We start from the raw sequence: 26,500 nt of genomic DNA, 5'->3' as shown, positions 1-26,500 counted from the left end.
ATAATCACTGAAGAAATAGCTTACCTGGGTCCTCTCCATTCTGTCTCTTAAGCTTTCGCTGAGCTTCCTCTGCCTGTATCCAAAATAAACTACATAAAAATTTAGAAAAACCATTAGTGCTCATGTGACTAAAGAGAATTACTAAATCTGCCAAAAGCAGCACATCACCTTAAGGACATCCTCAGCACTAACAGCCGAATAAAAATGCAAATGGATAAGTGCATATATTGAGCTTCCAAAGAGCATTTCCTCATTAGACCACTAGGCACTCAAACTGGTCATTTATGTGCTTTTCTTTATCAATCACACAATCTGACAGAGGCTCTACACTTAAGAGAAGGAACTAAAGAATGAAGTAACACGTGAGTTGCAGACAGTTTTAGTTACTGCGCAGCAGGAGCTCGGGTACATGCTTTAAGTAGTGAATTATTATTTACAAAAACTGTTTTCAGCATTGTAATGCTGTTCTCTCCAGGGAAGGGGTCACAATGTTAACGGATGTCTGCCCCAGAGACAATAACAGCACCGAGACTCTTCCCGTAATGTCTAACCTGAAATCTTCCTGTAATGCTGCAGACCGAGGGGTCCTGGTCCATGCCACCATGGAGGACATTTTAAGCTCATTGTAAAACACTGATTTTGAGTTTCTTGAAGCATTTTGGTGTTCATTTGGAAGTATGCTTGGCTCTTTATCTTGTTGAAAGCCAAGTCTGAACCTCCTGGCAAAAGCAAGCAAAAGGTTCTGGGCTATCGTGTATTTTTGCTGGTATCAGTACCGACTACTAGATTTTTGGTATCGTGACATCCCTAGATTGGACATTCTATGTTTGAGTTATAACAACTTCCTTTTTCATGGTGAAACTTCTAAATTTGTGAGAGCACCACGCCCACGGCGAGCAGCAAAAATTCAAAAGCTTCGCATTTTAGCATCGTCAATGCCTGTAGATGAGACTGACCGAATGTGATGCCGAACTGATGAAAGCTCCAGGAGGAGTACGTTAAAGTACAAGGCCTGGAAATGGCAAAAAACTGAGGAAAAAATTAAGAGAAAAATCAAAATGCTGACTTCCTGCTGAGTTTAGTTTTGCCACACCTAAGTTAAATGACCAAATAAACATAATTTTGCCATACTTTAACAAGTGTGTGAAATAATAGTTTGAGCATTCCAATGATGTCAAATGTGCATTTAAAACATAGGGGGCGCTATGGAGCCTATGAGGCACAACTATGATAAAATGCAACATCACATCAATTAATGTCGTAAGACATATGCATCTGCAAAGTTTCATGGATTTTCAGCCATGTTAAGTCTCTCAAAACACCATGGGAAACTTTTAAAATCCAACATTTCATCCAACATGACCAACTTCCTGTTGGGTGGAGTCAGATACAACCATGTGAACCTTGATGAACTTTGAGAGCAATGACTATGGTACATCACGTGCACATCGGAGCAACTTCATCCTGACCATCGCCTGCATTCGGGGGTGCTATGGAGCTCCTCGACCATGCCCTACGTAACTTAAATTTTCACCAGTGCTGGCACGTTTGCCAAGTTTCGTGAGTTTTCAGGTACGTTTAGGCACTTAAAAACCACACGAATGCATGAAAAAATTAATAATAATTAAAAAAAGGAGCAGATCCAATAGGGCTTCGCAGCAGCGGTGCTTGGGCCCTAAAAAGCAGTATAAAGCACCAACAGAAGACACAGAAGCACAAAAGAGCAAAGGCAAGTAAGGATAATTACAGAAACGGTTACATTACAGAGATCCCCACAATGTGATCCATGACCACAGTAACATGACAAGAAGCTTCACTTCAGACCAGTCACCAATTGTTGTAGGAAGGTGAAAGTGGCTGCCTTAAAATATTTTTACCTCAAAGTGATTTGTAACACACACACACACACACACACACACACACACACACACACACACACAGTGGAAATGGTGTAGCAGAAGTCATGCACCTATTTTTTTTTTTTGTGGGGGGGGGGGGGGGGGGGGGGGCAGCTGATACTTTGTACCTGATGCATCATCTTTTATAATTGTGATTAATGGTCCATTAGAGAAGAAAAAAATCCATTCCATTCTTTGATTACTTATTTGGCATACAGTGAATATTCACAGTTTAAGGCCATGTGGAACAATTTCCAAAATGCATTTAAATGGGGTAAATTGTGTACATTGAACCGAGAGTACTAGACATGTTTGCTAAAAGCAACACAAAGGCTTTATTCACACTGCAGGAATTTTATATTGTGTGTTTAGATTTTTTCTTTTAGACAGACTGATCACCTGCAAATTTGTTCTGGTGAATGACAGGCATTCAAAATCTTTCTGCAGAACTCTGTTGAAGATTCTGTACATCAGAGATTCATGTGAACTTCAACAAAACATTTCACATTTATAGAGTTTTGTCTACGGCCATCAAGTAATCACATTATAAGATTATTAATTAATCACGACAGTTCTACTGTGCACGTCTATTACACAACTATCAGTGCTGTTCTGCTGGATATCGGCACATTTCTGGAGCAGAACAAACTAAAGTTCATTAGACTTACCTCTTGATCAATGCGGGTCATCACATGTTGGATTTCGGGTATTTCACTGCCTCTCAGTGTTGTACTTTAAGTTGCCTTCTTTAAGTCAGGTGACACAAGCCTGCACAACTCAAACACAACCTGTTGAAGAGAACCAAATTTAAAATAGTTAAGAGACAAATCTCCACCATTCTGAAGGCATAAAGTACGTATTCATGTGTAAGCAAACATTTGTTTTAGCTATGGAAAATAAATGAACATTAGAACAGATTTACTTGTCTCTGACTGAACAAATCAGGCCATATTAAACTGGGTTAAATATACAAATCCACACAGTTCACCAGTCCAATAGAATCTGTACAACACGTTAGCAATACTTCTGCTCTGTTTAGACTCAGAAAATATAAAATACTTTAGTATGAAATTTCTGTCGAGTGTCTACCATGGAGTCGGGATTTACGGTCTGTGAACACGTGCTGATTACACGTGCAGGAAAAGCAACCCACACGTGCAACCCTGACCGAGTGAGAAAGACTCAAACGATTCAAGAAGAGGATTCTGAATCGGTTCATTTAAAGAATCATTACCAAAGCGCTTATCCGATTTCAATGGTTTGATAACAACAGCCCGTCTTACAGAGTGCTGCAGGAATGAGTCGTGAAACCCAGAAACGAGTCAGCGTACTAGCACTTCCGTCAATGGGGTTTTGGGTTAAATGCCGGAAATAAGGTCTGTGGTGAACACAAGCTCAAGATGTCTTTACGTTTATCTCGACACACAGCCTAGTGAGAGACCTTTTATTATTTTAAGGGACATTTCCTGAAGAAAATGTGAGTGGTGCTTGCTGTGGCAAAATTTGGATCGGGTGCCAATACTTTTGAGAGCTGCCCGTGAAGGGCGCCAATACTTTTGAGAGCCGACACTAAGGGCACCAATAGTTTTGAGAGCCGGACGCGTAGGGCGCCAATACATTTGAGAGCCGGCTGCGTAGGGCGGCGATAGATTTGAGAGGCGGACGCGCAGGGCGCCAATACTTTTGAGAGGCGGAGATCTAAAAATAGTAGTGATACACAAGCTTGGTCGCAGTCGTGTTGATTAAGGAAAGCTACAAGGTTACAGATGTGAGGTTCTGACCTTTACGGTACAGTGAGGATGAGCAGAACATCTACACAGTACTGTGAATAGACTCAGTGTCTGTGGACTCGTTTACACACAGTTTGGTGAGATTATGCTACAGGAACAGTCAAAATACACCATGGCCTTGAATGTTTTGGCCCTGTCGTAAACACTGAACAATCACAACTACTCTGTTGAGAGCGAGAAATGACCTCACAGAGTGGTGTGTGTTGACGTCCATTTTATATAGTTACTGTTTCTGATAGAAAATCGATCTCCCTCGCGCTCTCAATACTGCACTGTAACAGTGTGGGACAGAGACCCAAACAGCAAGGTGAAAATGATCTCTCTGCAAAACATGCGTAAAAGTCGTTTAAACAGATTACACAGGGTCTCTTTTTCCTGCAAGGGGTATGTCAACTTCAGACCAGAACTATATACCCACCCAGCTACCAACACGCACACACACACACGCGCGCACACACACACACGCGTGCACACACACTAATTCAGCCACTTAAAAACATCAAGGACTTTTATAAACAATTAAAAATAGACTATAATATGAACATTTTAACAAATTAATAAATAGCGCAAAAAACACAGCAGTTAAAACACTGTAAATACCCTCCTTTATCAAAAGTCTGCTCTTGCGCCCACACTCTCGATCTGATGCCAGCTGGAGCCGCCTCTTCATGGTCCCCTCGACCTCCATCTCTGCAGCTTTAGCCGTGAAGAGGTTTCTATGAACTGCAGCTTTGGAATAAAGCAACACATATCGTAAGGTCATTATGAATCTTAAGCATTAATTACACTTATACCATGGTCAGTGTGAATACTGGATCCTGATTGGCTGGAAGGTGTGCATTATAACTGTTTATTATTATTAAAGTCCATGGGTGTTTATTTTTTGTTCTTCTGTTTTTCTTTTGTCTTTGTAATTCACTCACAATCTGTTTAAAGACCCTCTCAGCAGGGATATGACACTGATTATTAATCAATTTACACCTTGTTTTCCAGATTTTATAGTTAACGGTGCATATAACAAACCAGTAAAAGTATTTTACTTTTTTTTGGATAAAAAAAAAAAAAAAACACTGTCCTTATAAAACCTTTCTAAAAAGCAACTAACTGCGCATGCTCCACAAATCTAAGATATCATATAGACATGAATAATTAATAGTGCAAAGAAGACTGGTCTGTTTTTAATGAGAAAAGGTAAAATCCCACCTAAGATGAGTTCACTGTGAAGAAAGGTATAAAGGGAGCTTGTGTGTGTTTGTATATTTTAGAGTTTCTGCAGAGTGAATCACTTTATTGTTTCAATAAAGTTTGATAATTTTTTGGCATCTACAAACCCTCTGTCTCTGAAGTTTTATTTTAACTTAGGCTGGAAAGATTGTTTCCATGACATTCTGAGGGCTGAAAAGTGCTTCTTCTAGCCAGAGACCCCTGTAATTGTAAGGATATATTCCACAACCCCCCTACAGGCCATAAGACAATAGTCATTCTAGTTAAAGGATATGAAACAGACCAGCCTTATAGCATACACACATCACCTATTGATGATGTGAAAAGATCTCGGGAGAGGTTTCAGACAGCACTAGACTGCTCAGTGAGGCGATATAACAGCTGCACTGCTGCCACCTAGTGGATACTAATGTCCACCACCTCATTTAAAATGTCAATAAACTATCATTTGTATGTTTATAATTACATAAACTGTTCACATACTACTGAACATAAGTATTAGTACTTAGTGTGTATGTAGTCTACTATAACTGTACCATACATTTCTGTCCCAAAAAAACATTCAGAGTACACTCCACTTTGCCCACTTTTTAGTGGATTTTAGGATTATGTTCTTAAAACAGCTTTGCCTTTCATTAATAAAAATAATAAATAAATAAATAAGCTTGTTTTTAAGCATGACACTTCCAAATTCACTCTGATTAAATAATTACTTTAAATAGAAAACGTATTTTCCCTGTACTTTAGAGACATTGTACTGTTCGTGAAGAACAAACACGATCTCATGATGGAAATCATCAACTTTTGAGATTATACTGGGGGGAAATCCTATATAAGGATTTTTTTTATAAAAAAAAAAAAAAAAACGTTTTGTGTGTGTAATTTAATTATTTACAGCCAAAGCCTCCAAGAAAATACATCCTAAAGAGGTGTGTGTTGCCAACAGAGAAGAAGCGCTATGATCGTCCAAACAAAAGTGAACTGAAAAAACCGATCGTGTTGGAAGGTAAGCTTTTTGGACAAACGCCACCAATATGCTCATGTCTGCAAGTGTTTTGACCATATATTGGTCATATCTTTAAAAAGTCCTTTTCCTCTCACTCAGGTATTTCTTCTACCAGAAGGAGTGGGGGAGGTTTCATTTCCCTGGAGAGAAACGTAAAAAGCTACACTCGTCCCCCCAGGTACCGTTACTCTTTTTGTTTCTTACAGTGTCATGTGACTAATACACTTGTTTTTTCAATCTTCACGAAAAATTTGCATACTAGCCTCCGCCTGTAAGTTACATCCAGATGATTCATATTTGTATGAAGGATTTTTTTTTAATCGCATGCATTTTTATAAAAATGACATTTTGTGTGTGTAATTTAATTATTTACAGCCAAAGCCTCTGAGAAAATACATCCCAAACACATATGTGGTGCCGACAGAGAAGAAGTGCTATGATTTAACGTGGGAAATCCGACATGACTTGACAAACGGCATCATTCCTGCAAAAATAACCTACATGAAACATGACATAAGCAAATGACTTTAACGTCCGTGTCACATGAACTTTTAAGATTTTTATCTAATAATGCAGGTAGGCTGCACGATTATGGCCAAAATGATAATCACGATTATTTTGATCAATATTGAGATCTCGATTATTGATCACGATTATTGATTGATTTTAGGGACAACATATTTTTATTGCACTTTCACATTTAAATGAACAGACCGCTGCTTTCACCTCCATGTTGTGCTACATTCCTGATCATTTACAAATCTTTAACAGTGTTTACAGGAGGAGAGACGCAAGACAATTTCTTTCTAATTACAAAAATTTAGGAGCACAGTTGAAGTTTAGGGGTTTTTTTTTGTTTTTTTAAACATTTTTTCTTTTCTTTTTTAGAGATGGTAACATTAATGTGCCACAATACAAGTAAATATAAGTAGGCATGAGAAAACTTGAGCTGGTCAATTATGACAGAATTTCGGAACATAGTATGAGCCATGACACATTAATTTACCTTCTGATAAACTAAATCTAATATTTTCAGTTCATTTTACAGACTGTATGCACAAAACAACCGTTAACCTGTTTACCTTGTAAACAAATACAATACACCTCAATGTTCAGTGTTTGAAGTCTGCTCCTCTTAAATATATTTAAAGCTACACTATTAGACATTTCCACTGTCATGGTTCTGGGCTGGAGTCAGTTCTCGAACCGCTCTGTGTGTATTGTGTAGATATCTGAATAATCTCATATAGGATGTGATTGGGTGAGTTCATTTACCCGTCAGATGCAAAGCGCTTTAGTTTAATGGTGTTCATTACTGACGCTCCGATCAGGATTTTTACAGCTGAAACCGGTCCAGATACCAATCTTTTCTTGTTTAAGCTTTAAATCAGGAGGTCATAAACAGTTAAATGTTATCTCTCTGCTCATGGTCACTGTTAACTGAATTAAAATAATAGCAATGAGAAATACTGTTGGTTAATTGATAAATATACAGCATAAAATATTTATTTTTAAATATCTTAAACAATAAAGAGTCCTAATTAAAAGAAGACTAACACAAAATTGATCCATATTAGGAAAAAGGCTAATAGCTTTCTAAGGAAATAGCAAAACCAAGATTAATGTCAAACAGGATTGCTCAACACACACACACTTTTATTTCACATTATTTAAAAGGAATTTAAGTGTTATTTACCATAATTATGAACACAAGTTGTTGAGTTGACAATCATTTTAAAATTCCGTTGCTATATTTAGATTTTCTCCAGTAGAATACAGCCTTTTAAACCAGGAAAAAATACTCATTTTAAGTCGTATAACATTTGTAATAACTAAAAACCGGTGTAATTACCAGTCTTTCCTCCCCACAAGGGAGTTTTAAGAAACTATCAGCTTTTAAACGTCTGTAGGTACTGTATTTGTCTGTGTTTGAGCGCCATCTGGAGGACAGATGCCATTTTGAATTGAAACTCATGCCATCTTCTAATTGTCAAAGAGGAAACTGTAGCGCCGATGTTCATCTCACTACCCAAACTGAACTGGTATTCCTCCACTGAAAATAGTACCATGTCTTATGTTGAAAAAATTTTTATTGTACTTTTATTTGCCTTTTGTTTTTTAAATATCAGTCCATATAATATGAAATAACAATTTACATTTTAAAATAAACGTGTGCGCGGGTTGATACAGCACGAGGGAGGTTTTTTCAAACTGCGCTTTCCTCAGGAGTATACAGTCACAGTAAGGATGTTTAAGCAAAATTTGATATTTATTTTTATAGTTCTGTTTAGAATTGTGTTCTTGTTTTTAAACTAATGCTAGTTAAATAGTTTGTAATAAGTAACGAGCAAACGCCAGCCGGTTTTAGTCAGATAATTAGCCTTATCTAAATTATAATAATCGAATTGTTCAACAAGTTTTGTACATGAAAAACGTATTAAAAGTGCTTTGAGTATGGAAATTCTATGAATTACATTAAAAAAAACCCTTTTGGTCGTAAACGCCTCGTTTTTTTTGCCCCCCACCATGCTTAGCATGACGGTTCCACATAACGTTTTTTTTTTTGTCTTAACACACACAAAATTTGTATTCAATGTTCTTAATGTATTCCCAAGACGAGCTTAACTCTTCTTTATGCAAAAAAAACAACTATTTAATCGACACTTCTTCATTTAAAAACAATGTTTTTGTTAACAAGAAAAAGCGCTAACCGTCACTGCACGAGGCAGTCAGCGCTGTGTGGTGCGTGCTTATGTTTGACCTTCACAAATTGGGACAAGTTTGTATTTATTGTTGTTATTTTAGTGTATATATATTCATAGATAAACTTTTCTGTTCACTTATAGTTTTGTGGAAAAAAAATTAACTGGACCATGTCCGGACGTCGATCCAGATCCCGTGCGCAAGGACCGCCTCCGCAAGAACCACCTCCGCAAGAACCACCTGCGCAGGACCCGATCAAGTAACTCCTCAATAACGCCACTGTTTTGTTCGGGTAACGTCTGAACTTATTCACTCTTATTCTCTGTATCTCTCTGCACGTTCATTACGCACCTGTTTGACTGACTGTGTTTAACGTGCAGCGCAGCACAAACAGTAAGACAACTAACTCAAGCACGCTTAGCTGCGCTGAATGCTCCAGCAGATCCAGCAGCTGGCCAAGATTAGAGCGGAGGGAGCCAAAGTGACCCTTGAGCAGAATGTACTACACTGAAATACTTCAAGCTGCTTTCACACCTTACCAGCCCCTGCCCCGGTCAGAGTAACTCTTCTGCACTGTAGCTTTGTAGATAGAAGTTGGTTTAGTTCGAGATGGTGTCGTAACCCTCAGGTTCGAGTTTAAAGCAGAAGAAGTGTTACAGGAACTTGTCATTAATCTCTCAATAGCTGCGTTTACATGGACAACAATAATCCACTCTTGATCCGATTAAGACCATAGTCTAGTTAAGAAACTACCATGTAAACAGCAATTTTTTACCTTAATCTAATTAAGGTCATAATCGAAGTAAGCAATAATCTAATTAAGACAGGTGGAGTACTCCTGTTTTAGTCGCATTATGGACGTGTATTACAGACATGTAAACACCTTAATCACATTATGAACGTCGTGTGAGTTTTCTTCGCATTTTGTGACAGGACACGATCACATACGGCAGTTTTACGGCGAACAAGAGAGCTCGGCTGTATCCCAAATCGCATACTTTCCTACTATAGGCCTGTAATGGGGAAAAATACATGTATCTCGGCTACTATATAGACGTTAACTACGCGATTAGGGACACAGCCCACGGCTTCAAGCAGTTGTGTATTAGCATGTACAGCATGACAAATAATTAACTGCACTTAAAGCGTTCGTTAAAAAAATAAAAAATTAAATAAAAACACCCAAAACTGTATACGGTTCCATAACGAAGACCAACTGTATGTCGATATGTGAAATTCTGGAGGGACGTCGGATGGCGTGGCGCAGTGACGTAATGATGCGGGCTGTTAATCTAATTATGTTCTAAAACATGTAAAACGGGAACATGACAGGAGTATTCTAAAAGCGACTCATGTAAACACCTTAATCACATTATGATCTTACTCAGAGTAAGGTCAATAATTAGATTACTGCCGTCCATGTAAACGTAGTCACTGTGACCCGAATGCTGCTTGTTGGATGTTTAATGTAAGATTAGAAAGTTCAGCTGGTTTATCTCCTCTCAGGTGTGTGTAAAACAGAACCTGGCTGTGTCCTTGCAGTGTGTGATTTCTATTTCGTCTGTGTCTTTTCAGAACGAGGTGGAAGACGTCACCAAAAGCTTTGTGATGAGCTGAATTTTTTTTTTTGTTAAATAAAAAGTTTCCTTGAACAACCAACACCTGCCTGACTGTACGAGTATTTACATGAACCAGCCGCAGAAAATTATGCAAATTAATAAACAGTGTGTGATTTCTATTTCGTCTGTGTGTTTTCAGATGAAGGACGTGGAAGACGTCACCAAGTGTGTTGAGCTTGTGATGTTTGTTTGTGTTTCTTGATATTGCTGAAGTGAATAAATTAAAAAACTTTTACTCTGTAACACTGACTTCTTGACTGACTGTGCCGATGATGCCAAACACGCCACGCTGAACTCCTGAGCCTGAACGAACACACACACACACACACACACACACACACACACACACACACACACACTCCCCTCAGTATATACACTTCTGGTACACACTATTTTGGATTAACTACGTGTTGTTGGAGATTAAGTGTTTAATGTTTACAGCCTAAATTGTTGCCATGGAGACAATACCTGAAAGGGCAGAGCTTGCCGGTCAGCAGGAAGTTCCAGAGAGTTACATGGCATTTTGGAAGTGTTTCCAAAGTCCACAAAGAACACCTGTACACACACACACACACACACACACACACACACACACACACACAGACGTACATTCAATGTGCAGTTTTCCTGTAACCACTCCATGCTCCATCACGGAGGCGCTTTAGTAGGTGTACGTGTGTGTGTGTACAGATGTTACCTCCACATTACTCCCCATGACATGCAGTATTTTGGCTCTGTAGTAGTTCCCAGGTTTGGTGTGAGTTTCAGAGAAAGGGGCGAGACACAGAAGATTTGGATAAAGTGAGACAGGAAGTGGGCAGAGCGCCCGTGTATTAACGGCCACTGTCAGCCACCCCTGTTTCTCCAGACTTGCCTCGTGAGCCTGGAAACCCCAGAAATGCCCCACTTCGATGACCTACACACACACACACACACACACACACACACATCCAGTTAGTGCACACACACACAGAGACAGACACACACACATTAAAATCCTGTTAGTGCGCACACACACACACACACACGAGCCACTGCTTTTTTTTTTTATTTGTGCACTGAAAGTGAAAGAGGCGGAACAGACACCTCGGTGATATTGACGATAAAGACAGGGTTAGACGGAAGATTCTCAATGGAGCTGCTCAGAACCCCGACAGGGCTCACTGACCGATTCTGAATATCCACATTCACCCTGAGAGAGAGACACACACACACACACAGTGAGTGAGAGAGACACAGAGAGAGAGACCTGTAACAGAACAGCACTAATGTACAGAACATCATCTAAACATCGCACTGTCTAGGGGATGTGGTCACATGACTACTCTCACTTAAAATGTAACTATGACTCATCTGATGATGCTCGCTGCAGTGTGTGTGTGTGTGTGTGTGTGTGTGTGTGTGTGTGTGTGTATGTGTACCGTGTATATCTGAGGTGTGAGATACACTACCCCCCTGCCCAAGTCTCCACCTCTCCAGCGGGTTAAACGTTGAGATGGAGAGGAAGTCTCTGCTGAGCGAGGAGGAGAGACAGAGAGACCTCTGGGAGAACGCCAGAACCTCTCATTGACGAGCGGTAGAACTCTACATAGGCCCTGATACACACAGACCCACAATACATGTTTATAGAAAATCACAATTAAACACACACACACACACACACACACACACACACACCTGGAGCTGTCAAAGGAGATGGATTTGACTTAATCACAGTGTCTGAAGAGAGACTGGAGCCGTTTATAGTAGAGGAATGCAAATGGAGGGAGATTACACACCTGAGAGAGAGAGAGAGGGAGGGAGAGAGAGAAATATTATTAATAATAATAATAATAATCCCCTAGTTAAATGGAAGCTGACTGAATACCACTATGGTGGTCCTGGGGTCGTTTCCATAGAGTTCCTTGGAGGCGAGCTCCTCGTCCACAGTTCCCTGGAGGAAGCAGTTCGGATAAAATGCGCCTGCAATCGCCACCTGAACAACGGAAACATCACTGATACTTAATAATTATTATTTATTTTCTGCAGGAGTAAGTTACACTTCTTGGACTTTGTCGTCATGGTGACAATTTTAAACTCTGCATTTGCAATTTTACTTTGGATGCTTGTGCTTCTAAGGCTGTGAATTATGACTAATATTTATATTTACTGTATATCAGGGGTGCCCACACTTTTTTGACTTGCAAGCTACTTTTAACATGATCAGTCAAAGAGATCTACCTACACTAAAAATGCGAAACATATTTATTTATATATACACTGCGTATACTTACATATATATATATATATATATATATATATATATATATATATATATATATATATATATATATATATATATATATATATATATATATATATACACACACACACACACACACACAATATATGTTCATGTACCTTGCATAACTGAATGAACCCTTATGGGACGCTACAATTCAGTACATTTTTGGTCATTACCTTACTCTGACGACGTGCACTGAATAGAATCAGCCAGGGTTGCATAGTCCGGACAGTAGCTGCTGGTAGCCAGCCTCAAGCAGGCCTCCAAATGATGATCAGTCATTGTGGAACGGTATTTGGACTTAATGATCTTCATGAGGGAAAAGGCTGACTCACATAAATAAGTAGAGCCAAATAATGCAGTCAAGGAGGTGGCACATTTCCTCATGTTGGGGTACTTTTCCCCTGTGAGTAAGTTCCAGAACTGTCCATGAGTTCAACTGCGCACAAGCCTTCCGCTGCGTCTCCAACTCTGATGCGAGGTTTTGGAAGTTCCCAAAAACATGGCGCTGCAGCTTTGAGAACAGAGGTTGCATTTTCCGTTTAAAGGCATTAACTGCCTTTAATTTTTGTCTTTTCCTTGCAGCTCCAAATTAAGTTGGTCAGATCGGTTAAAAATGCTTGGTTAAAAAAAGTCCAGCAGCAACTGATCATCATTGACTTGGGTGTATTCTGCATGTTTGACAGCAAAAAGAAACTCGCTTATCTCCGGACAGAGCTCTCGAAATCTCTGCAGGAATTTACCCCTACACGCCATCTCACGTCAGTGTGTAGCAGGAGCCGATTGGTCGCAGTCTGCCTTCTCCAGATGCGCACGGAACAGCCATCTTTGAAGTGATCTAGCACGTATAGAACAGGCGATCTTTGTTGCCACATCCATGATCTCTTTCATGTTTAGCATTCTTGCGCATAAGGCTTGTTGGTGTATTATGCAGTGGTAGTTAAGGAAGTCAGGGAAAGCATCGTCTTCCCTGCACTCGGCAATGAATCCATTTGTGCTGCTCAACCATTGACTGATATCAATTTGCACACTGGGAGCTGGGTTTTGTCAATGAAGTCTTTAAAAGACTGAAAAATGTTCTCTCCCCGCGATTTCGCTCGCTAGCCTTTAGCACTGGTGCGCTTGATCGCACACGTGTGGTGAGAGAAAAGACGAGATCTCAGACTGGCTGCCCTGTACGTCAACTAACATCTTTTTTTTTTAAAGCCGATCTAATCGCACTTCCTTTGCGATCGACCAGTCGATCGCAATCAACATATTGGGCACCCCTGCTGTATATATTTTGACCTGAAGAAAAAAGCCTCTTTATACACATATGCTGTTAAACTACACCTGTTCCACTCGTGTATGTGTGTGTGTGTGTGTGTGTGTGTGTGTGTGTTACCTGCACTATGAATTTCTGTGTGTGCGTGCTGGTGTAGTCAGAGGGAGAAGTTTCGCTGATGTGCATGTTGAATTGTGACACTCAATTCTTCAGATCCTCAAACAACTCGGCCACCTGTAACACACACACACCAGAAATGATAGTTAGGGATCTGTGTCAAGAAGTGTGTGTATAGATGTGTGCGAGTGAGTGAGAGAGTGAGAGTCATAACCTCTTGTATCCGTTTGATCTGAATGCAGTTCTCTTTGCCCCACTCCAGCTCATCCTAAAACACACACACACACACACACATCAGTATCACTTTATTTATTTCTATAATCCAACACGTTATAATTCAACATAACTGTCACGATCTCCTGCCTCCCATACGCTGTATTCCGGTTTAATCTATTTCCTTATTTGGTCAGTGCTTCCTGTTCTTATTAGATGTCCTCTCTCTGACTGGTTCCTATTTCTTAAACTGTGCACTCTATCTGTACACTACACACTTGACCATCTAACACCTGGATATTTGAAGAGCATACAAACACACACACACACACACACACACACACACACACACACAACCTGCGTGAAGTTGCCCCCCCACCAACACAAAACATCGGCAGAATAGTTTGTGCTGGTTTGTGCCGTAAAAATTTTCGTTTGTGCTGCTTCAGTTCTGGAGATATTAAAAGAATATTTATAGGTCATTCTGGGGTCACTCAAACCCCCCACATGCTCCAAATTCACCCCAAATGGTCTCAATAATAATAATAATAATAATAATAATAATAATAATAATAATAATAATAATAATAATTCAAAAGAAGAGAACTATAGCGCCTTAACCCACACTGCGCATGCGCGAAGCCGGATGACTCAACCATTAAAATAGTAAAAGAGCTCTAATTAGCCAGTGAAGCTAAATGTCGTTCTGCCACGTCCACTTATAAAAGTAAATCATGCAATATTCTCAGACGGGGCAGTTATTGACAGAGTGAATTCATCGTTTTAAATAGAATCAAAAATAACATCGACCTATTTGCTAATCTCATTTCGATTAGCTTGCTCATTAATTACACTGCGCATGCGTGGACTGGACTGCCTCCTCAAAAGCTAGCACCGCTAGCATATTTGTATAATATTAACATTAATATTGAACCAGAGGAGTGAATAAAAAAAGTTATAAAATGTTATTTCTCACTTCTCCTCCTCTTGTTCTTCTCCGTGAGGGTGTGAGTTATCTTTGGTCGGTTCCTCGGTGATTCGGTCATTAGTGAATCGAGCTCTGAGAGTGAATCAGTGCGCCGTCACCGCCTGCTTCATACTGATACACCTGAAACACAGGTGTTAACACCGTTAACTACACACATACACACAATACAGCACAGAACAGAACGGGTTCGGTTACACAGAAACGAATAAACTCACTTTAGTTTGGGTCCAAACGGGCCAGAATTAACATTAACAACGGTTTCTACTCCTCAGTTCGACTTCTCGCGCTCGTGGTGACGTCACCAACGTAACGGACGTTGACGTAAATTTGAATCTTTGAGGAGAAAATAAAATAAAATAAACCCAAATATTATTTCATAAAAAGCTCCATTATTCTCTTCTTCTTAAACACGATTGAGGATAATATATACAAATACATAAAAAAAACAGCTTTATCATTATTTTAAATCAAATCCACTTTAAAAGTGCTCCTTTCTAATTACATTTTAATTAAAAATATACTTCGTCTTACTCTTGTTTACTTTAATTTTTTTAATTAATATTTAATTCATCGATGATTGTAGTCGTGTTGAGGTTTCACGTTCTTTGTGCTTTATCATCATAAATATACACTTTGTTTAAATTTTTGAGTTTGGACACAAAATGTAAACATTCCTCATGAATCCAGAACATTCATTTGTTTATTATTTAGAAAGTAATAATTAAACAGGTGAATAAAATGATCAGATTAATCACTTGCAACATTTAGGATATGAATTTCTTGTATTGAGAGAGGTTTTTATTTATACACAGATATAAATAGATGTTGTTTATTTGTAGTTTTCATATTTGACTCAGTACATTACACTACATTTATTTAATCAACTATTTATCAAGTTTTTAAAAAAAAAAATATTTAACTGAATGATTGTTCAAGATCAATAAAAATCTTCAAATAATCTATCAACACCATCAATACATCTCATCAGTAAATAAAAATCTACATTTATCCAGCTGATCTATTGACTGGTTTATTGAAAGTTTTACAGCTTCGGCAGGTAAAGAAGCCTTTAATCTGATCTTCTGATTTCTAATGATAATTAAATGACAAAATACAGAATTAAAGAATATCTTTATTTAAATTCAAAATCACGAATCATTTAAAAATATGGACTACAAGTCATTTCTACAAGTGTTCATACAGACAGAAAGACCAGAGATGAAACGGATTTAACAGATACAGGACAATTAGGACAAGGAAAGTGAGAGAACTAGAATGATCGTTTATTTATTATTTAAAAAAAAATTACAACTGTGTTCAAGATCACAGCAAAAAGACAGTAGAGGAAACAAAGGAAAAAAATATTTCACATTTCCTGTTTAAATTAAGCAGTAAAATCACATGAACTGAAGACATTGTGACTTTTTGAAACCGGTCGTTACATTTTTGAGTCAAACGGAGCAGGTAGTGAAGAAGAAGCTGCCTCGAAATATCATTTATGTTCCTCAAAGAGTAAAAAAAAAAAAAAAAAAAACATTAAATCCTAAATGTATGAAAAATAAACATTATGTACATTTTATGTCTAATTACAGTGAACCTGACGGAGATTGAAGCTCACAGAGGCGAAGTGTTCACGCTACAGCAAATTTCACCGGTTGACGCTAAACTCGCTCACTTAGGAGGTGCGTTTCTCTGTCCCGGGATATTCCTAGCACTGTGTGAAAGCTCCTGAGATGTCCAGCATGGAGACGTGTGTGTATGTTGATGTGTACACAGTACCAATGGTCAGGATGTACTCTTGTGTCAGAGTTTCTCGTTCTCCTGAAAAACACACGTGCGCACGTGCGCGCGCGCGCGCGCACACACACACACACACACAGTGGAATTGTAAAGCAAAACATTGGAATATATATCTTAATCACATCTCATAGTCCTTTTATAGAGTCTGAATCAGTTTGACTGATTCATTTCGAGTTGATTCAGAGTCGAATCACTTTCTAGTGAGAATCAAATACTCATCTCAGTCTAGTTCGTTTGGAAGTGTGCGACTCTCACTAGAAAATTATTTGACTCCGAATCGTCTCGAAACGAATCAAACCGATTCAGACTGGACAAATGGACTAATAGAAGAGAAAGAGCAACAGGAAAGAGGACAGCCTTCCTGCTGAAAGCAAACCGGATCAGAACCTTACATTAGATTGTTTTCTATATTTTTATTTTAAATCAGTTGTGTTGTTTTTCTTCTTTCTGACCTCGATTGAGGAAACACAGCAATGATAAATAAATAAATAAATTTATCTGTCCAGCTTCCTCCTCTTCGTCCCCCAGAATGACGTGTGGGTGACGGATTTAAAAAAAGATGTCTGGGCAAACTGTGACCTCCTCGAGTTAAAAGTGAGCATCCAAGGAAATTTACTGTGTTAACTGCACTACATTCTGCAGTCACACAGGACCAGAAAAAATATGTACATCTACTGTACATGTTAACACACAAAACAAGCTTTTGAGTATTAGTTACCCTGTCTTACTGTACAAGGCACCTGCAAATAATAAAGCAAGTAATTAAAAGTTCATCCATCATTTCACTTCCACTAATCAGTCTTTTGACCAGTCTAAAAATAAAAAGACTAAAAAGAAACTGAGACTTAGCAAGAAAAACTAAAGATATGGGGATGATGAAGTCTCAGTTCCACCGCAGCTTCAACAGCCCTGGATCTTCTCCTTTAAAGCTTGGAGAAGGGCACGTCTTTCGGACTCTTCTTTTCCAGGGCTGCCTGCGCTGACTTCATAAGATCCTGTGTCTGCAACATGTTCATGTTCCAAGTAGCCTGGAGACACAGGAGAAATCTCAGATTTCGACCGCTCTACTTTGTGTTTGTGGCCATACTGTGTGTGCATGGGTCTACCTTGAGGCTAAAAATGCTATTCATGTCTTAAGCAGGTTCTTACCATGTAGTCTAGGCTCTCAGTTACACTGTGGTCTCAGGAGTAGAGGAGGTTGATTTTGGTTCCTTGGACAGCGACGCGACTCCGGCCTGCAATCTCACCTGCTATTTCCAGAGCTCCAGCAATCATTGACTATCAGGGAACACACGACTGCAGAGATGAAGAACAGAACACACACTTTCCTTCATTTATACTAAATAATAAAGCTACATGAAAAAAATACACGGTACAACCCAAAGTCACATTCTTCTGTTATCATTCCATATCTTCCATGTGTCAGTCCAGAATTTCACCTTTTTGTGATCATAGAAATTAACACAAAATCAAGAAACTCCACAATATTCAGAGGAGCTTCCACTTTTTCAAAGTTACTGCAGATTTGGGCCAAAACGTGTCATGACACGTCATCACCACAACAGGCCTTCAGCACAGGTTACTCTACTTCCTGAACAAGTGCGGACCCGGATATAAGTTACGTTCACATTCATGGGACAATTCGCATTCACAGTTCCAGTGTAACCGAACTCGGACCACCTTCTACAGGTAGTCTCGGGTTCGGTACCGCAGCGCACTTCCCAGTCCACATTACGACAGTCACATTACCAACTTTTCATGCAAACTGCTCTGTGTTGGACTAAACTTCCAGTGGGAAAGCCCACTAGAAGAGCTACACTGCAGAATTTTTCGGTCTAAAAATGAACAAATTTCAGGTTTTGGAGTTCTTCTTTGATAAATGACAAGATGGTAATATCATAAAATAGTCCACTTTGTATTAAAACCAGACATCTGATGCTCACTGTGGTTTATTTAATCTTCAACAAACTGCAAATGTAAATAATAGTTCAGAGTGTGCCCCCTTGTGGTCAACTCTTTCATAGGGGCTTGTTCAAGTCAGAACAATCAGCCCATTCTTATCTTCTCATCACTTACTATCTCGATATATGATCATATGGATAAAAATAACTTGTTTACAGATCTTGGTGTAAACATGTAAGCAAGCAATGTATGGCAAATTAATGTTCCTCATACCTTCACCTGAAACCAGGCATCCTGTGTGCACAGGCGAATATCACAGGCTGTGATTAGATCCACTCCTGCGAAAGAAGAAATCAGATCCACAAAAAAAACTTAGTAATTCAGTCTCCTGCAGCTAAAAGCTCCAGTAAAAGATAACTCTCTGATGGTTAAAGCTTTGCAGGAAAGTGACACCACAACTCTGGAAAGTTCCATCCATATTGTTTGCTGAGTGTATGAGATGGTACTTAACACTCCCAACAGACCTGCTCCCCCACACACGCCATGCACTGCCACCACAACGGGCTTTGGACACTGCAGACACATCAAACACAAAGTTCAGTTTATATACACCACAATGTATTACTCTAATAGGTTATTGATTGTGCAAATACTACATGCATGTAGAACCCCTACATGCTTTGTGTTTAATTTATGTAAGGAATAAACATGCGGTTATAGGAAAACAGTCAACGATCCAATAAAGTGGAGTGACCGTTACCACCCTAAGGTAGAACTGCACATTCTGAAGTGTTTTATTCCCCTTATACCACAGCAAGTTGTCAACAAGTGCATTTCTTTATTAATTAAAGAAGATCATGTCATACACATTAATCTATTTTAAAGGCTGACCGACAGTGGATCTTACAGATGCTGATAACCAAGTCGGGTAGCACCTACTAATAACCGATTACTACTGAATGAAAATATAACACTCAGTGGAAAAATAAAGTTCACTTTATTACAAAAATAAACAGTACTGACCGTACCATGAAAATGTACTGCACTTTTTCTAATGAAATAAACATATATACACACTAATTTTATATATATATATATATATATATATATATATATATATATAAATAAAACACACACACACTATGAATAAATATTAAAGTAAATAAAAAGATGTACAATATTTCGCAAAAAAGTGAGTACACCCCTCACATTTTTGTAAATATTTGATATCTTTTCATGTGACAACACTGAAGAAATGACACTTTGCTACAATGTAAAGTAGTGAGTGTACAGCTTGTGTAACAGTGTAAATTTGCTGTCCCCTCAAAATAACTCAACACACAGCCATTAATGTCTAAACCGCTGACAACAAAAGTGAGTACATCCCCAAGTAAAAATGTCCAAATCGGGCCCAATTAGCCATTTTCCCTCCCCGGTGTCATGTGACTTGTTAGTGTTACAAGGTCTCAAGTGTGAATGGGGAGCAGGTGTGTTAAATTTGGTGTCATCGCTCTCACACTCCCTCATACTGGTCACTGGAAGTTCAACATGGCACCTCATGGCAAAGAACTCTATGAGGATCTGAAAAAAAGAATTGTTGCTCTACATAAAGATGGCCTAGGCTATAAGAAGATTTCCAAGACCCTGACACTGAGCTGCAGCACGGTGGCCAAGACCATAAGCAGTTTAACAGGACAGGTTCCACTCAGAACAGGCCTCGCCATGGTCCATCAAAGAAGAAGTTGATTGCACGTGCTCAGCGTCATATCCAGAGGTTGTCTTTGGGAAATAGATGTATGAGTGCTGCCAGCATTGTTGCAGAGGTTGAAGGGGTGGGGGGTCAGCCTGGGCTTTGGACACTGCAGACACAAACACAAAATCAAGTTTATATACGACAATGTATTACTCGAATAGGTTATTGATTGTGCATATACTATATGCATGTAGAACCCCTACATGCTTTGCGTTTAATATGTATTATGTAATACTATAGAGACTGTGTCTGTTCCCCGAGCTATTCAAATATATAGAAAATCTCGGAAAGTCGATCTTCGTAACCTAATTAACATAAAATTAAATCATATTAAATGCACAGCCAGCACTTTTGATCTGAGGCTAGGACTATTAAACATTAGATCTCTTGCGTCTAAGGCGCAAGAGATTGTTAACGACATCATTACTGATCAGGAATGTAATTTAATGTGTTTAACAGAAACTTGGATTAAACCAAACGAGTACATAGCATTAAATGAAGCCAGTCCTCCTGGATACAGTTATGTACATCAGCCTCGTTCAGCAGGTAGAGGAGGAGGTGTTGGACTCATCCATAGTCAAAATCTAGTCGTCACACAAAAACCTAGTCATAAATTTAATTCTTTTGAAATTCTTTATACCAGTATAAGTTATGTAGCCACAAAAAATAAGTCAATTCCTCTAATTATTATTTACAGACCCCCAGGGCCATATACTGAATTTCTTAGTGAATTTGCAGACTTTGTCTCAAACCTGGTTGTGTCTGTAGATAAAGCATTAATCGTCGGAGACTTTAATATTCATTTTGATAACCTGGAAGACCCTCTAAGAATAGCGGTTGTGTCCATCTTAGATTCAGTAGGGATTAATCAGAATGTAATCGGACCTACTCATAATGGTGGTCACACTCTTGACCTCATACTAACATACGGACTAAGTATAGAAAATATTATCATTTTTCCGCAGCCTGAAGTTGTCTCAGACCATTATCTTATCTCGTTCATAATACGTATTGATCATAATATTTCCACCTCGTCTCGCTACCGTGTAAAACGTACCTACACTTCAGCTACTGCACCAAGCTTCATAAATAACCTCGCAGAAACATCAATTAGATTTGGATCACCGTCAGATCACACAGAACTCGATCAGGCGACTGAAAGCTTGGAGTCAACACTCCGCTACACGCTAGATAGAGTGGCTCCACTCAAAAGGAAAATAATTAGAGAAAAAAAATTAGCACCCTGGTATAACGATCAAACGCGAACCTTAAAACAGACCACTCGACAATTAGAACGTAAATGGCGTCAAACCAAACTGGTGATATTTCAAACAGCATGGAAGGAGAGCCTACTGAAATATAGGAAATCTCTTGGCGATGCTAGAAAAATCTATTTCTCCACCTTAATAGGAGACAACAAAAACAATTCTAGATTCCTTTTCAACACAGTAGCAAAATTAACTAGGAATAAAACCACTACAGAGAGAAACACTCAATCATTACATAGCAGTGAAGATTTCATGAAATTTTTCAATGATAAGGTTGAAAATATTAGACGTGAAATACAGGCCATTAAATTAAAACCGGACAGTACTGTAACAAACCCATTACATGACAGTGTAGCAATATCAGATCAATGTTTAGAGTGTTTTGCTCCACTTAGAGAGACCGAACTAGCTACATTAATCTCTTCAGCAAATTCATCAACTTGCATACTAGATCCCGTACCTACATGTTTGTTTAAACAGATTGGTCCAGTAGTAATTGAGCCACTTCTAAATATAATCAATTCTTCCCTAAGCAGTGGCTATGTACCTAAATCACTTAAATTAGCAGTTATTAAACCCTTGATTAAAAAACCTGATCTTGACCCGTCTCAATTGTCCAGCTATAGACCAATATCAAATCTCCCCTTCATCTCTAAGATTTTAGAAAAGGTTGTAGCAAAGCAGTTATGCTCGTACTTAGATAGGAATAACATTCATGAAATGTATCAGTCAGGATTTAGACCTCATCATAGCACAGAGACAGCGTTAGTTAAAGTAGTAAATGACCTTCTACTGACTTACGATCAGGGTTGTGTCTCGCTGCTTGTGTTACTCGACCTTAGTGCAGCTTTTGATACTATAGATCACACTATTCTACTTGATAGATTAGAAAATGTTGTTGGTATTAAGGGAACAGTCCTCTCCTGGCTCAGGACTTATCTGACCGATCGTTATCAGTTCGTAGATGTAAATGGTGAATTCTCCATGTGTACTGAGGTTACTTTTGGAGTTCCACAGGGTTCTGTTTTAGGCCCACTGCTCTTTACTTTATATATGCTACCCCTAGGTCAAATTATTCGTAAACATGGAATTAGCTTCCACTGTTATGCTGATGATACACAGTTGTATGTTTCAGCGAAGCCAGAGGACAGACATAAGCTTAGTAAAGTTGAGGATTGTGTAAAGGACATTAGACATTGGATGTTAATTAACTTCCTTCTGCTTAATTCTGATAAAACAGAAATACTTTTATTAGGCCCACGTGTAGCTAGAAGTATCCTTTCTGATCACATGGTTACTCTGGATGGTCTTTCTGTTTCATCATGTGCAGCAGTTAAAGACCTTGGAGTGATTATTGACTCCAGCCTATCATTTGATGCTCATGTAGATAATATTACTAGGATAGTCTACTTCCATCTCAGAAATATTTCTAAAATAAGAAACATATTGTCACTACATGATGCGGAAATACTAGTTCATGCATTCGTCACCTCTAGATTAGATTACTGTAATGCCATACTGTCTGGATGTTCCAGTAGGAATATAAATAAGCTCCAATTAGTCCAGAATGCAGCTGCTAGAGTCCTAACTAGAACTAGAAGATACGACCATATCACACCGATATTATCCACACTGCATTGGCTCCCAGTAAAATCTCGCATTAATTATAAAATACTCTTATTAACCTATAAAGCACTAAACGGTCTCGCGCCACAATATCTAAGCGACCTTTTGGTTTTATATGATCCGCCACGCCTACTTAGATCAAAAGATGCAGGCTATCTGACGGTACCTCGAATTGTGAAGGCTACAGCAGGGGGAAGAGCTTTCTCTTATAGGGCCCCACAGTTATGGAACAGTCTTCCTATTAGTGTTCGGGACTCAGACACAGTCTCAGTGTTTAAGTCTAAGCTTAAAACGTATTTGTTTACTCAAGCCTACCCTGACTAGATTCTGTTCTACTTTCTCCTTCTCTCCTTTCGCCGAGCCCCACACGAATTTATGGAGATACTAGAGATCCAGATCCTTTCTGCCTCTGGATGGAGCTCAAATCTTCTTTAATTCCAGACTGCTGGGACTACGGCTGCTCTTAACACCATACAGACTTCATATAAATCCATAATGAACTTTTTCACAATATCTGTTGTTACCCAGATGAGGATGGGTTCCCTTCTGAGTCGGGTTCCTCTCAAGGTTTCTTCCTCTTAAAACATCTTAGGGAGTTTTTCCTTGCCACCGTCGCCACTCAGTGGCTTGCTCAGTTGGGATAAATTCACACCTTTAATATCTGTACACCGTGTTGATATTTCTGTAAAGCTGCTTTGAGACAATGTCTATTGTAAAAAGCGCTATACAAATAAAATTGAATTGAATTGAATTGAATGTAAGGAATAAACATGCAGTTAAACGAGCTTCATTTTGGTAAAATGTTAATATGATCATGTGTTTGACCTTATATACAGCCACAATACCAACTGTAACAGTGTTGACAGGTTTTTATATCCTGAAAAGTAACAGTGTGTCATATGAGGTTTCCACTTGAGAGTGACATGTACAGTGTCCTCCACTAATATTGGCACCCTTGGTAAATATGAGCAAAGAAGAAAACCTTTTGTTCAAAAAAAATTCACAAAAATACTCTGCTCTCATGGATAAACAATTGCAAACACCACAAGTTTATAAAAAAATATTTGTTAAATGAGTGTACAACAATCATTGGCACCCCTATGAATCCATGAGAAATGTATTTGAAGTATATTCCTCTTGATATTTTACTTTTTTGTACACTTGGGAAACTAGGAACAGGACATTGTTCAACCATGACTTCCTGTTTCACAGGGATAGGTAACGCATAAGCCAAATTCTCTTACTCATTCAGAACAATAAGTGAGGCCAAGATATATTCAGTGGTGCTTGAAGGTTTATGAACCCTTCAGAATTATATATATATATATATATATATATATATATATATATATATATATATATATATATATATGAATAAAGATGACCCAAAACATCAGATTTTTAGTCCTAAAGTCCTAAAAGTAGACCAAGAGATCCCAGTTAAACAAACAAGACAAAATGATAATATTTGATCACAGACAGATTGTGCACAAATGGAGGAAATTCAAGACCATCATTACCCTCCCCAGAAGATATCAACCAACAAAGATCACTCCAAGAGCAAGACAAGTAGTAGTCTGTGAGGTCATAAAGGAGCCAGGGTAACATCTATGCAACTAAAGGCCTCTCTCTCACTGTAGTGAAGGTAAGGGTTCTGTTTAGTTTGACTTACCTAGGGCTGCTCCTATCACACAAACCATTGAAGTGAATAGCATGGAGGTGGTATTTGAAGTTAACGCAGGCTATGGAGTGATCATCAGTAAAGATCAACATTCAAACATCAAAGATTCAACATTCAAAGATGTGTGTGTGTGTGTGTGGGGGGGGGGGGGGGGGGGGGGTGGGCTTTGGTGCTACGGAAATCATTTGTTGCCTCAGCTGGTAAATACAGTAGCAAATGTACCAGGTCATAAATTGGCTAACGTATTGGAGAGACAATCCGAGGTGTTCAAAGAAGAGTTGGGTCCACTGCTGGAGAGAGAACTCCAGAGGCTGGTGGAAGACAAGATCATTGAACCAATGCAGTTTGCAGAGTGGGCAGCTCCCATTGTTCCAGTCAGAAAACTGATGGTTCTACCCCAATTTGTAGGGATTATAAATTCGCAGTAAATCCAGCTCTAGTGTGGAGCAGTATCCAATTCCCAAGGTAGAAGAATTATTTGCTCAGTCGGCAGGAGGAAAGAATTTCCAAACAGGACATGACCCATGCGCATCAGAAGATAATGCTGCACAAAAATTCCAATAAGTATGTTACAATCAACATGCACAAGGGATTATGTACTTACAACAGGCCACCATTTGGAGTTGCTTCAAGTCCAGCGATCTTCCAGTGCACAATAGAAGGGATTCTGCAAGACATCACACGCGTCACAGTTTATCTGGATGGCATTTTAGTCTCAGGGGCTAATGAACATCTGCAGAACTTGGATGAGGTACTAAGTAGGATAGAAAAGAGTGGACTGAGGCAAAGAAGGAGCAAGTGCAAGTTCATGGGAGAAGTAGAGGTATTTTTAGGTCACAAAATTAATGCCACAGGATTACAGTCGAAAGACAGGTCCTATATTATGTTTGAGACAGCTGGCATTGTAGCCGTGAAATCAGCTAACATTATGCTCCATGTAATGTTTGCGATATCCAGTTATTTGTTAAACGCTAACGCATTGCAATGTTATAAACTACCTCCTAATGGACCACCATGCATCTCCATTCAGCCCGTGTCCTGTCAGCTAAATGTAGCCTCATGTCACTAATAATTATTCACATGTTCATGCTTTTAATAAATCTTTTTATCCTGACACCGTATCAGTGAATTTAAACTAATGCTTGCATTCAGAGTATAAGGGGTGTGTGTGCGTTTAGGAGTGCACCTTAGCACTTATTAGTCATGGTCAGACAGTGTTTGAACTAAAATATCCGTCTCTCTCTCTCTCTGCCAGTATCAGCCAGAGGAGGATGTCCTCCAGGAGTTTTTAATTTTATCATTTTTTAAAATTCTTTTTTTTAAAAAAATAAAAACCACACCATGGTACTGAGCATCGTGTACAT

The 26,500-nt window shown here is 38.9% G+C and overlaps 2 protein-coding genes and 1 long non-coding RNA gene across 14 annotated transcripts in view; 1 reads left to right on the top strand and 2 right to left on the bottom strand.

The window, feature by feature from the left end:
- LOC108255300 (E3 ubiquitin-protein ligase UBR2) overlaps positions 1-15,460 on the bottom strand; it is a 28,858-nt gene extending 13,398 nt beyond the window's left edge. The window contains exons 1-13 of one of the 9 annotated variants that reach the window (XR_008394634.1): positions 15,322-15,460; positions 15,095-15,226; positions 14,120-14,173; positions 13,909-14,022; positions 12,108-12,215; positions 11,918-12,018; positions 11,662-11,835; positions 11,327-11,432; positions 10,938-11,146; positions 10,709-10,795; positions 10,491-10,543; positions 2,567-4,417; positions 25-89 (exon numbers count right to left, since the gene is read on the bottom strand). Coding sequence is in view for 1 of the 9 variants with exons in the window: in XM_053678910.1 (XP_053534885.1) it covers positions 25-124 (100 nt within the window). In the remaining 8 variants the exon portion in view is untranslated. Of the gene's footprint in view, positions 1-24; positions 861-2,566; positions 4,418-10,490; positions 10,544-10,708; positions 10,796-10,937; positions 11,157-11,326; positions 11,433-11,661; positions 11,836-11,917; positions 12,019-12,107; positions 12,216-12,700; positions 13,229-13,908; positions 14,023-14,119; positions 14,174-15,094; positions 15,227-15,321 lie in introns of those variants that run through there. The other 8 variants (XR_008394629.1, XR_008394627.1, XR_008394631.1 and 5 more) reach the window with 8 other exon arrangements.
- Positions 1-26,500, top strand: part of LOC108261599 (NACHT, LRR and PYD domains-containing protein 3) — a 619,868-nt gene that overhangs the window by 335,957 nt on the left and 257,411 nt on the right. The window lies entirely within an intron of this gene.
- The window catches only part of LOC128630418 (uncharacterized), a 14,206-nt gene continuing 3,931 nt past the window's right edge, over positions 16,226-26,500 (bottom strand). The window contains exons 2-6 of one of the 4 annotated variants that reach the window (XR_008394707.1): positions 25,741-25,890; positions 19,333-19,381; positions 19,082-19,146; positions 18,056-18,202; positions 16,226-17,934 (exon numbers count right to left, since the gene is read on the bottom strand). This is a non-coding gene — a long non-coding RNA (uncharacterized LOC128630418). The remainder of the gene's footprint in view (positions 17,935-18,055; positions 18,203-19,081; positions 19,147-19,332; positions 19,382-25,740; positions 25,891-26,500) is intronic. The other 3 variants (XR_008394706.1, XR_008394709.1, XR_008394708.1) reach the window with 3 other exon arrangements.

The sequence above is a fragment of the Ictalurus punctatus genome, unplaced genomic scaffold, assembly GCF_001660625.3.
Source record: "Ictalurus punctatus breed USDA103 unplaced genomic scaffold, Coco_2.0 Super-Scaffold_100056, whole genome shotgun sequence".
Classification (NCBI taxonomy): Eukaryota; Metazoa; Chordata; class Actinopteri; order Siluriformes; family Ictaluridae; genus Ictalurus; species Ictalurus punctatus.
This window is presented reverse-complemented; position numbering and strand designations above follow the sequence as displayed.